Raw genomic sequence first — 13141 nt, 5'->3', positions numbered from 1 at the left:
AGTTTTTAATGTGCTTGACAGTACCTGGAGGGATTAGTTTGCACGTCAGTGATACCAATTTACAAAAAAGGAGGGAAAACAACTAGTCACATCTTCCTAGAGAGATATTTCCTTTTACCAGATAATAATTAAGGTCAATAATGTACTAGAGGTTTTATTTAACTATAAGTATAGCCCCTTTTCATTTACAAATAATGGTGGTATAGCCTCTTAACACCAGGAAAAAAAAAACTAATTAGATAACAATCCTATTCCCAAAAATGTGGTAGGGCATGCATGATACTTTTGAATTTAACAGCTATTTATATTAATTGAAGTCAGCATTGTATGATGTGCCAATGTAATTGCTCCTTAAAGCTAAGAAACCAATCTTAAGAAGAAAAAAAACATTTTATATATTTGCATTTTCCATGGCTTCCATTTTGAGATTAAAGAAGCAAGTTGTTGTTACTGAATTATTCTTATCTGGTGAAGGAATGAATCCAAATGAATTCATATTCCAATACTCTCCATTCCTTGTCTTATGATCTTGGCAACCCCATCTACTTTCCTCTTTCTTCGTAGCAACAGCACCTCCATCTGCATTTGATATGGAAACTTTTCTCCAGTTGCACCAGATTCTAAGCATTATATACAACATAACTAAGCATATCACAGTTGAAGTAAACACAATAGCCACAATTATAACTGCAACTTGTGTGTTTGATAGCTGCATTTTCCCTTCTGATGTTGATCCTGAGCAAGATACTAACGGCGGGCCACATAACCGACTGTTGTTCAAGAAAGAGCTTCTTGGAAACCCTGAAAAGGTAGAAGGAATTTGGCCTTCAAGATGGTTATTTGAGAGATTCAACACATGCAGGCTTGTAAGTTTACCAAGTGAAGTAGGAATTTTTCCTTGAAGTTGATTGGAAGATAGGTTTAATCTTTCTAGCTTCATTAGGTTTCCTAAAGATGAAGGAATCTCACCAGCGAAGAGATTTTTACTCAAATCCAATATCACTTGTAACTCGTCAAGCCCTCCTAGCTCAACTGGTATAGTACCTGTCAAGAAATTTTGTGAGAGCCTTAGCTCATAGAGCTTCTTGCATTGATGAATTGTTGAAGGAATTATGCCGGAGAGACTATTGCTTTGAATGTTGAAGACATTAAGAGAAATGAGGTTCCCAATCTCTTGAGGAATTTCACCAGACAAATTGTTGTGATGGAGAGAAAGCTTAAGTAAGTTTGAGCAGTTACCAATTTCAGCAGGTACCTTGCCACTGAAGTTATTGTTTGAGAGATCTAACTCACCAAGTTGTTGGAAATTTCCCAACCACCGAGGTATTTCGCCACTCAATCTGTTGTTACTTAGCAAAATGTGTTCTATTTTCCGCGAGTTTGAGAGTTGAGGTGGAACTTCTCCTGTTAAACTGTTATGTGATAAATCAAAAAAGTCTAGATCATTAAGCTGGCCAAATTCAGAAGGAATGGTTCCTGTGAGATTATTGTATGCCAGCCGGAGACGATGAAGGTTTCTGGAATTGGCTAGATTAGAAGGGATAGGACCTGAGAAACTGTTGTTAGTCAAATCAAGAAGAGTGAGAGAATTTGAAGCAGTTAGAGGAAAAAAACTTCCACTGAACTTGTTGTGTGAAAAATTTATGATTTTGAGATTTTTGAGAGAAGAAAGTGAGTGAGGGATAGGTCCTTCAAAGGAGTTGTTGTAAAGGGTAATCTTAAAAAGTTCTGAAAGGTAACTGAATGTGTGTGGAATTGAACCTGAAAGTTTGTTATCGGCTAAGGCCAATATCTGAAGACTTTTGCAGTACCCTAAACTTGGAGGGATTGGACCATGAAAATCATTTTGCCTCAAATGAAGAAGTACCAAGTTTTTCAGCTTCCCTATCGTCTCAGGAATGTGGCCTGTAAAATGATTTCCAAAGAAATCGATTTCTCTTAAACTTGTGCAGTTTGTTAACTCTCTTGGTATGAATCCAGACATTTGGTTATCATAGAGGTAAATTGTGTTCAAATTTTTCAGCTTTCCAATCTCCACTGGAATTTCACCTGTTAAAGAATTTCCAAATAGGAAAAGACCTTCCAAAGTACTAATATTTCCAATTTCACGAGGCAGTGATCCAACAAAGGTGTTGTTGTTGAGTACAAGATCTGTGAGGTTCTGAAGCTTGTCTATGGTAGATGGAATTTCACCTTCAAAGCTATTACCAGAAAGATCCAACTGTTGTATTGAGGAACAGCTGAGTAACTCCAAGGGAAATTTTCCAGATAGAATATTTCTAGCCAAGAAAAGTTGTTGAAGCTTTGAACCTTTGAAACAGAAACTTCTTGGAATGGTACCTGTCAAAGCATTATCAGAAAGAACTAGAGTTTCAAGACTCTTCAATTTGACATTAAGGAGAGGTATTGATCCAGAAAAGTTGTTTCCAGACAAGTCTAGCTTCTGCAATTGGATCAAACTATTAAGCTCATATGGAATTTCACCATTTAGTTTGTTTCCAAGCAAATTCAGGTATGTCAAGTTAGAAAGATAACTCAACGATGCCGGAATCGGTCCAGATAGAGAGTTATTGGCAAGGTTAATAATTTTCAATGATTTAAGGGACCCTATAGAGGAAGGAATGTTTCCTTCAAGCATGTTGTTTGATGCTGCAAAATTTTGAAGGTTTTCACAGCCTTGTATCTCTTCAGGTATATGGCCACTAAAACTATTCATTTGTAAATCAAGTGATGCAAGATTCTTCAATTTACCAATTCCAACTGGTATGGTTCCATTTAAGTGGCAGTAACCTACACCTAACACTGTCAACTCTTTCAAGTTGATGATGCTAGGTGGAATGCCACCTGTCAAAAAGTTGTCTCCTATTCTAAGAACTTGCAACTTGTTCAAATTACCTATCTCTTTGGGAATGTTACCAGAGAGATAATTTGAGTATAGTTGAAGTGTTCTTAGATTTTGAAGTTTACCTAGCTCTGAAGGTATGGAACCATTAAGTGAATTTGAAGATAAATCAAGTGTTTGAAGAGAAATGAGATTACTTAACTCAACTGAAATGGAACCTGATATTCCTGAATCATAGAGATTCAAACCTATAACATGTTTCTGATTAACATCACATGTTATTCCATTCCAGTTGCATACATGAGTTGTTGGAGACCAGTTGCTCATGGCTCCTAATGGATCAACCAATTCTGATTTAATCCTGAGAAGCAAGTTAAGGTCTGTTGCATCAGCATCATTACTTAGTGTTGCAACAAAAGAAGTATTAAGTATGGTCAATAACAGAAGAAAATTGTACAACCAATAGGAATATATTTGTTTCATTATGAGGTATAGGTACAAGGTGAAATGATTCAAAAGATATGCTCTAAAAATAAGGATCAAGTTTTAGTAGCATAAAAAACAAAGTAAATGAAGAATAGGAGAATAAAGGAAGACAATGACACAGGTTGAAGTTATATGAGGCTTTATATAGTTCTACTGGAGCAACCCTGCCTACTCAATTTTTTAATAAATAAAGTTGACAATGGTACGGATCTATAATGGAATGTGTATGTGGTGAAATGAAATGAATGATAAAAAAATATATATACCTTTCTACTACCTTTTTAGTTTTACCAATATATTTGAGGATTTTACACACTTACTTGTTTAGGTAGAAGCTAAGAAGAAAGACAAAAGCTCGTGCTTGAGAAAAATGGTGACACAAGTGGGCTACTTTCGTTACCTTTTAACTTTTGTTCACACTGCCTCTATACAAATTCATAGTATAGCTTTTAGAAATGATTAAGATTACCAAAAACAAAGTTTAAGTGTGATTTGACTTTACAAGAGTACCTGTCATTTTAACTTGAAGTTTTTTCAACTAAATTGGTACGAACACATCATTGGAATATCCAAATACTAGGATTTCCTCAAAGTATTCAAGTATGTATGAGGATTTGGGTTGCGTGCGGTCACAACTATGTGAAAGTATGTAGTCGGCCACATCTGGATCATACGTCTAGATTTTAAGTTTAATATTTTAAAATTAAAAAAAATAAATATCAAAATCTACATTGAAAGTTTAATTGTTCGATCTTGATCAGATGATTTATATATGATATATGAAGCACGGACACGGACACCAGACACGACATGGACACTGACACGCTATCAGCATTAATAATTTGAGAAAATCACACAATTCAGTGTAATTATATGTGTCGGTGTCGGACACGACACTTGTCTGACACGCCTAACCTAAAGAGTGTTTGTGCTTCATAGGATATGATTGACTACATACAGACGCACGGGACGCAATTTAAATTCATATAAGATACGTGCACGGTGCACATGCTTGCGTCACTATCTGCTGGATTTGATAAATATTCTTGAGGTTACCACAAAGAGAAACCAAGCGCCGTTATATTTCAAGCATGCATGATGATATATGAGAAAGTGGGAGTGAGTTTTCATAATGATAGTTAGGAAAAAAATGAATGAGCATATAAAACTTTTACACGTTTAGGCTTTCTATTTTTACATTTTCCCTTGAGCTTATCTTTGAAGAGTAGGACAATGTTAGGTGTGTCCCTCGTCATCTTCCATATGTGTAGAATCTCCGTATATGTATTTTCTACTATCAAATTAATTTAAGAGGGTTAAGTAATTAAGACAATTGTTTTTCTCAACCAAAACAACCTACTTGTTGGATATTAAATAAGAGAAGAAAACATAGAAAAGAAAACAACCACATTAGCTTTAGTCAAATGTAGTGTTGAATATTGAAGTCAACCATGTGAGGTTTGGTCGTGTATAATGTATTACACATTCAAATATGTTGCATCACCCTAATTAATCAAGTTCAAGATCAAATAGTTTATTAAGATTCTTGATATGCATATAGAAGCCAAAATACATGAAGACAAAGTGCCTCATAGTATATCTTATCTGCTCATTACATAGCTTTCAGTAGTAGCTTTATACCCTTATTAGTTCCCCATGATTCAAGCATAAGCAACCTACATGGGACAATGTGTCAATGTCCACTTATGACACTGTAGAAACTGCCCTTTGGGGGTGTACATTGCACTAAATCAGCGTGGCTATGTTTGTCCTCATTTCAGTGAACACGACTTGCTCCGGTGGGTGATCCATTCCAATATGACTAAAGTCATTATGGTGTTCAACCATGTGGGATTGTGTTCCACCCTATGTTAAAAAAAATAAAGGGTGAAGATAAGATTCCATTTCACTCTTCCGTGGAACTCAATCAGAATGTATCCTGCCCAAAAACTCTACTTGAGTTTGATATCAACATTTTTCAGCTAAAATTCGTCATGGTTGAAGTTCAAGAACAGCTTGGTTTAACTTATTAGCTCGAAACATATAATTTAAAAGTAAAAAAAATAGATCTTTGACCTTTTAAATTAATAATTTAATAGTTTTTTTAGATAAAAATAATTCTTTAATTCAAAAATATAAATGTAAATTAGGTCTATAAAGAATTTTTCATTTTTTATACAAAATTAATTGTCATTATGCTTCAAATTATTATCAATTATATGTCTAGTTTTAGGGATGGCAATGGGTACCCAATGGGTAGGGTACTATAGTACCTTTCCCCATACCCGCGTTTGTAAAAAATTCCCGTACCCGAGCCCGTTCCATCGTAGATAACAACTTTAGTACCCTTCCCCATACCCTATGGGCACCTAAGTGCCCATACCCGTACCCATTACCCGCACTTTAATTATAAAAAGACAATAAAAAATATTACAATTGAAATAAAACTATGATCCAAATATTTTTAAAGCAACTCATAAAATAGTAAAAATCGTAGTATTTAGCCAAATAAAAAAACATCCAAAATATTCCTCAAAAATTAAAAAAAAATTTAAAATACATATAAAAAATTGCATGCTAAAATAAACATCAAATTGATTTAAATCATAAATTTGTAGCTCGTGAGCTTATGAATGCACAAATGAAATGATTATCATATTAGTTTTTAGGTTTAGGTTTAGGTTTATATTTAAATAGCTAAATAAATTAAATAATTGTAACACCAAAAATAAATTAAATATTTATTATATTATATAAATATGTATATGCGGGTTGCGGGGCTGGGTAGTATAGTGCCCTTACCAGCACCCATACCCATCTAAATTTTCGGGTAATTACCCGAACCCAAGCCCATACCTATAAATGCGGAGTTTTACCCTACCCATTGTGGGTATTTTTTGCGGGTGCCCGTCGGGCCTGGCCTGGGTCCAATTGCCATCCCTATCTAGTTTACATAAACTTCAACAAAATAGAATCAACGCACAAAGGAATTGTGTGCTTTGTTTATGACTGAATGGAGTATAATTTATTTAGGATTTTATTGTCAAGGGAGCAGAGTGTATATTATAACATAAGAGAGAAAGAAAAAAAAAAGTGTAATCCATACTTCTCTTAAGGAAGAGAATGTAATTTACTCAAATAAAAATCATATTCCAGTAACTTCTATTCCCTCTCAAAATATAAGACGTATAAACAAAATCATGAAAATAAAAATAAATAGTAGATTAAATTTGTTAACAAATAATATGATTTTTTGAAGTTTATCATTAAGAAGAAATGACTAATTCATCTATCTCGTCATAATATTAAAAAAAAAAAGGTTTTAAAAGCTCAAAATATTAGTTGATAGTTATAAAACCAAATATTTTTTTAAAGAGTTATAAAACAAAATGTTGTAAAGTAATTAGAAATATTTGAATAAAAAATACTTTTTTTTGAAGAAGGAATAAAAAATAATTAATACAATTGAAGATTAGAAATCACAATTTGTGTTCTCGTAAGCTTAAGTCAATTGATAAAGACAATACACATACGCAAGATTTCTAACCACGCGATTAATTGACAAAAAAAAAAATCACGGTTTGTCTTTTTGGTCTTTATGTCACCCCCTGTTCCCCGCAATATTATAGGCATGGAGGCAGCTAGGAGGGACTTCAAGAATTCTGCTCTTTACCCAAATAGTTTTGCTCACTCCTAAAGTAAAAGTCCAAAATGCCCCTACGCAACTTAACATGCGCTAGTGTATTCATTTTGGACTTTTACTTTGGGAGTGAGCAAAACCATTTGGGTAAAGAGCAGAATTCGGACTTCAAAATGGGTTTGTAAGAAGGAATTTTTCGCTTTCAGTAGTCTACAAAGTCTCCAACCTAATCTGTATTTTCTATTTCTTTTCAAGGCTACCTAATCTGAGTTGAAGTATAGTACTTTCCAAATGAATAATGTCACAGGAATATTAAGTATTAACTACCCTGGAATTAAACCAAAAAAAAAAAAAAAAAGACTAATAATAGATGTAAATTTTTAGACAATTACAAGAGATGCAGCCAAGGGAGAAGGTACATTATTTATTGAAGGAGAAGGTACATTATTGAGATACCGCGTATAAAATAATTAAAATAACATCAGGAAACAACAAGATATTTCTTATAATAAATTCCCTCAAAAAATTTCTTATAATAATATTCAAGAGATTAAGATTCTGCGGTGGATCGTTGAAAATGAAACTTAAAATAATCTTGAAGCTAATTCTAATTGGAGAGAAAACAACTTTTGAGACAGGAATGCGAGAAGAATTGGGTTAGTGTTATTAATAACATAGGCACATACTATACAACAAAGGCACATCTTGCCTCAGCATTGACTAATGTTTTGACTAATGTTTCTGTTGTGATCCCCTTTGATTTTTTATATAGGGTGTTGTTGACTATGTTGGATTTTACGATGTATATTATACAGGAGTTTTGACAGCACACTTCATCTTGAAGCTTGTTTATTTCACCAGAAAAGCTGGATAAGTAGGAAGGCAATTATGTACTCACTTCATACGTCCTAATCCTATACATTTGAGTTTTAATTTATTTTTATAATCAAATAAGAAATTGTAAAATCCAATTACGGTTTAATCTTTTTTGGAAAGTTCTTGCCAGGAAAACATGAGTTATTTACTTCAGATCATTCTACATGTTGAGACGTAGAATCCCCTCAACATGAAAATGTTCCCTGAGAAGTCATCTTTAGAAAGAACAATCCAGTGGGTAACAACTAACAACGCATACTCCCATCCCATATCTATGCCAAAGATGCTACATAATAATACAAGAAAAGAGTGGTGGGGGAGATCGGTAGAATATAATGGATGCCAGCCTCCAATATTATTACATTGTATATACAATAATAGAATCAATGTAATACACAACCTTGTACTTGCCAATCAATACAGTTGCAGTCTAATCTATGACCAAAAAATGATTTCAATATAACAGAAATGGGGAACTTCTTACATTCTGAGTTGTTTGTGACCATTAACTAGTTCAAGAGACACCTAACATAAAATGTGATTGGCCTCAAAATCCAATTCAAGGAACCCCCCCTTCTTCCAATTTTCGCTATTTTAACCCTCCCCGTATACTTAACCTCAAAAGTATTTTCAAATTTATATAAGATTGGATCTCTTTAAAAATCTAATTGTTCGACAATAATAAGGCCATATTGATTCCACAAAATCAAGATACTTCTCTCCGATCCATTCTGCCAATACTTTCAACAATTTTATTGTCAGCTGTTTATAATCTGCATTTTTTATGTTCAATATAGGCTGCAAAATATGAGCTTTAATATCTTCGTTGAGCTTGCCGTAAAAAACATAGTTGTGAGATAATTTGCAGAATGAGGGTAAACTCTTGATTACTTTCACAGTCTGCTTGAAGCTGTAGACATAAAGTGCACACAGCAACTGCACCATCTTGATGTAGAGAGCCACAATGAATGGCCCCATAACCCATAACGGAGTTAACTCCTTGGAAACTTCAGGACCATAAATTGTATGAACAGCAAGGAAGAAAGGAGCACTGCAGATAAATGTGGAATTAGAAGAGGCCGGAAAAAAAAACATAAAGCATTCTTGTCAGATGTATGTTGTTGTCTTGTTGAAATTATTTAAAAACAAAATAAGCATAACAGAACTTCAAAAAGTGGTTGCATACGGCGTAGAATACACTGACGATGATAGGGTTCCACATGCTTTCTTAAAATTTCTATGTACTCAAAAGAGCATTTTTTTTTTATAGGCTGGAATTTTGGAACAACTTATTACAACATAAAGTTGTTCAAATTCAAACAGAAATTACAGAGGATTTCTGTAAAACTTGATAAAACTATTGATCCAGACTCTAAAGTTCTGTTTGGGAGTTTGGAGGGGAAGGGAGGGGAGGGCTTTGAAGGGATGAGATTAGAGGAAAAAATAGGGAAATAATTCAAAAATTTTGAGATAGTGTTTTTGTAGAGAATGATCGATTAACACTTATAATTAATGTATTTTTAATTCTGAAAGTAATATAACAAGATTGGATTTGGGAAATTCACCCAAAACCCTCCAAACTCCTCCTCCAATACAATTTATTAGTTCCCCTAAATTAGGGGGGTTTTTGTATTATGAAGAAAACTAAACCCCCAAATCCCTCCCCTCCCAAAACTCTCCATTCTTTACACTTATTCCTTCCTTTTTTACAAGCCATCCCCTCCCCTCAAAACTCCCAAATAGAGCCTAAAGGAGCTCCGGGACTCGTTTAAGCATGAGTGATAAAATCTTTAATTTGTTTAACAAAAAAACCACAATTCCATGTAAAAAAAAAAAAGGCATGCATTAGCTAGATATTAAAAAGGCTTAATAGCAGTTTTGGCCCCCTATGTTTCAAGAAGTTGCGATTTTGGCCCCCTAACTAAAATAATTCGATTTTGGCCCCCTATGTTTTGCCCCCTTTGCACTTTTGGCCCCCTAGGCCAATTTTGACCAAGTCAATGCTGACGCGGCGCCATGTGTGTAATTTTTTTTGTTTTTTATTATTTTTATAATTATTAAAAAAATAAAAAATACTTTTTTTATTTTTTAAAATTTTTTAATTCAAAAAATAAAAAAAATTACACATGTGGCGCCACGTCAGCATTGACTTGGTCAAAATTGGCCTAGGGGGCCAAAAGTGCAAAGGGGGCAAAACATAGGGGGCCAAAATCGAATTATTTTAGTTAGGGGGCCAAAATCGCAACTTCTGTAAACATAGGGGGCCAAAACTGCTATTAAGCCTATTAAAAATGAACGCAAAGAAATCCAATAGATTGGTCTTTTTAGGCTATTTTCTTGGGAAACTCTGATATCGAAAAAAGTTTTTCAACAAAGAAAACCAAGTTGAAAACTGATGAAAACAAACATGTGACTAGCAGATGGATATTAACTTGAATACCTCAATAACATAATATGCATATGCTACAATAAGGAATGAATACACATATTCTTTCCCACCTAGGTATAGTGAACATAAGTTATGTAAGGTGAACAAGATAGCATATATAATATGCAGAAATGGATAAACCGTCTTACTCACAATATTAATAGAGGAATCTTTATTGTTGCATCCAGGGCCTGAAAAGTAGACCACACCACCTTCAAAGTCTGACTTTTTTCAGTCCGTTGCATCCCTTGTGAATTTTCCGATAGACCCCCTGGGGGTGGTTCTCCCAAAATTTCCTCCACTCCTTGATTTGATGGTGGTGAGCACAAGATTGTCAGCCATTTTTTGAAAAGTTTATGAACACCGGATGATGCTGCAAGACTCTCATTAGCATCAGAGGCACTAGAAAGTGGAACATTATGGGTCTTTGGAGATTTTAAGTTAACTCCCCCCTTCTCTTCTACTCTAACTGAGGTCTTGCAGACCTTCAACTCATTATCTCTGGTTACTGAATCATCATTCCGGTCACTGCCTTTGAAGCCGGTAATCGTCATAGGCCTAAACTTGGATCCACAAATGTGAGGAGGCCCTACACTGGAAACAATAAATCCTTTATACGATGCATAAATACAGGATCATTTACCTTTTCATGTCATCGTGTAAAATATGCATATGACATAAAATGAATACTACAATTGAAATCTAAAAGCATTGAAACAAAATAAATGTCAGTGATTTGGTGCAACAGTATATATGAAAAAATAAAACATATATACGCAACTTTGGTGAAAGAATATGTACATGCACAACTTTGTTTTTCTTGCATAAATGAAATTTCAATTCTACAACAAATACTTTTGATGATGGGTAATATAAATATAATTGATTAATCAAGACTTGTAAGTTTTTTAGTTTTTATTTCAGAGAGGCTCTTTAGAGTTTCACTTCAATTTGATTTTACCAAATCTTATCATAGATCCATCATATTGCAAGGTGCTTCCATCATTGCATTAACTTGTTATAAACTTTTTTTTATGACCTAACTTGTTCTAAACTTTTTTATGAACTAACTTGTTCTAAACTTTTTTATGAACTAACTTGTTCTAACCATAGTTACAAAAACTAGTATCTAAAGCCCTAGACACAACAGACCGTATATAATTCCCACCGCCACAGAAACATTATAACATTTTCACCTTAGACAAGTAGTCTGCTTTAACATGTGATGCCAGTCAGCTCTTCCAATCAAGTGATGTTTTGTTAAACATTGCTTCAACTTCAGCCTTTTGTTCCATGGCAAATTCCTCGATGAAAATGTCACATTCAATCCCTGGAGAAAAGAAAAGAAAGCATCCATAAAGCTCATAATTCAAATACCCTATACATGTCCAGATTTGCAGGACACAACACCTACTAAAAATCAACGAATATCTTTTTAAACTTAAATGCCACGATATTTATATAGCATCAACTCTCAAATAAAATCTTATATAAATAATAACTATTGACTACTCTAGTGCTCCTAATATTCAATTTACATATTACAGTTCAACAAATGCCACCAGAAAACATTACCAAGACTCTAGGTAATATCATACTCAAATAGCATTGAAAGCACACTTTGAGAGCATCATACTACAATGGAAATTTATCTTAACAATTTAGTCGGCATGTAATAATGCAAATAATTATCATCAACCATTGATAATGAATGCGAAACAACTCCCATTGAGTCGTTGACACTCATTACTTTTTCTAAAAACGCAGTTTCGGTTCAGGGACCAACTAATCGGGAGGATCAATTCCACCGTCCACTAGCGGCCCCAATTGAACCAGACAAAGTCCTGAAAATTCGAACCTGAGCTAAATCTACGGGTAGCATGTTAAAACATGATCGCGGTGATAACATAATAAATCATTGTAAAAACAATCGAATATGATAATTTCAAATCAGATAAAATGTAAAACATCCTTGTATATGTTACCTGCAGTTGATGAGAAACAAAAACCATTGTATGTCTTTAACCACGAAACTATTCACTCTACATAAGACCTATTCAACAAACACCAAAATATAGGAGTTAGAGAAAAATTATCTTACAAGTAAAACCAATGTCACGCAATTGAAAACGAATATTACGAAGAGAATCACAAAACGAGATTCCAAGTTTGAATGAAAGAGGTTAAACAAACGAAATAGAAGAAGTAGCTCAATGAGAACAAAGAATGAATAGCGTACCGTGTATTGAAACACGGTCCTTCCAGTTTCGAGAGCTGCGAAAACGAAAATGTTGAATTGAGGAAGACGATGGATGAATATATGGTTTATCTTCTCGTATACTCTTCTTTAATTAATTAAATAGATAAGTTAAATCCAAATTAATACTCCCTCAGTTTCAAAATGAGTGTCACTTTAGTCAAAACAAATTTGTTTCAAAATGAATGTCACTTTACATTTCCAATACAACTTTAATTTTTTACTTCCAACTTTACCCTCAATAAATACTCAAACTTTTCTCTCACACACACAATTTTCAATGCAACTTTAAGTTTGTCTTTTTCTTATAAAGTAAGGGCAGTTTAGTAAAAGTGTTATGTTTAATGATTATTTCATTTCATTTCTTAATCTGTGTGCAATTGGCTAAAGCGACACTCATTTTGAAACGGAGGGAGTATTATGTAACCAATTTTTTTTATTTAATTAATAATATCAATAATACGCATCCACACTTGTGTAGAAAGTAAATATTTGTTCGTCCAAACGTAACTCATTTGATAAGGATATTGTAATTCGAGTTAAGAATTCGAACCTAATTTCTTATTTATTCATATTAAAAGATGAAATTCTAACCACTAATAAAAATACTTC

At 33.7% G+C, this 13141-nt stretch overlaps 2 protein-coding genes across 2 annotated transcripts; both read right to left on the bottom strand.

Moving 5' to 3' along the window:
• Positions 1 to 128: 128 nt before the first annotated feature.
• Positions 129 to 3445, bottom strand: LOC146901720 (uncharacterized). Its single transcript, XM_085732217.1, has one exon. The coding sequence runs from the start codon at positions 3323 to 3325 to the stop codon at positions 392 to 394; it is 2934 nt and encodes a 977-aa protein (XP_085588343.1). The 5' UTR covers positions 3326 to 3445; the 3' UTR covers positions 129 to 391.
• A 4727-nt stretch (positions 3446 to 8172) lies between these two features.
• On the bottom strand, positions 8173 to 12632 carry LOC146901719 (uncharacterized). Its single transcript, XM_085732216.1, has 5 exons — positions 12512 to 12632; positions 12258 to 12325; positions 11469 to 11602; positions 10426 to 10866; positions 8173 to 8895 (listed from the first exon to the last, which is right to left on the bottom strand). Exons 2-5 carry the CDS (start codon positions 12282 to 12284, stop codon positions 8481 to 8483), a joined length of 1017 nt encoding a protein of 338 aa, XP_085588342.1. The 5' UTR covers positions 12285 to 12325; positions 12512 to 12632; the 3' UTR covers positions 8173 to 8480.
• Positions 12633 to 13141: the final 509 nt, after the last annotated feature.

The sequence above is a fragment of the Medicago sativa genome, chromosome 8 (genome assembly GCF_051527215.1).
Source record: "Medicago sativa cultivar Bolivia chromosome 8, Bolivia_mono, whole genome shotgun sequence".
Classification (NCBI taxonomy): domain Eukaryota; kingdom Viridiplantae; phylum Streptophyta; class Magnoliopsida; order Fabales; family Fabaceae; genus Medicago; species Medicago sativa.
Note: the sequence above shows the minus strand (reverse complement) of the source record. Positions and strands in the feature narration are given on the sequence as shown.

Excerpts from the sequence above, each read along its gene's own strand:
- LOC146901720 (XM_085732217.1), bottom strand. The coding sequence starts at position 3,325 with ATGAAACAAATATATTCCTATTGGTTGTACAATTTTCTTCTGTTATTG.
- LOC146901719 (XM_085732216.1), bottom strand. The coding sequence starts at position 12,284 with ATGGTTTTTGTTTCTCATCAACTGCAG. Across the intron at positions 11,603-12,257 it reads TTGTTTCTCATCAACTGCAG|GGATTGAATGTGACATTTTC; the intron begins GTAACATATACA and ends TCTTTTCTCCAG. Across the intron at positions 10,867-11,468 it reads AAGCAGACTACTTGTCTAAG|TGTAGGGCCTCCTCACATTT; the intron begins GTGAAAATGTTA and ends TATTGTTTCCAG.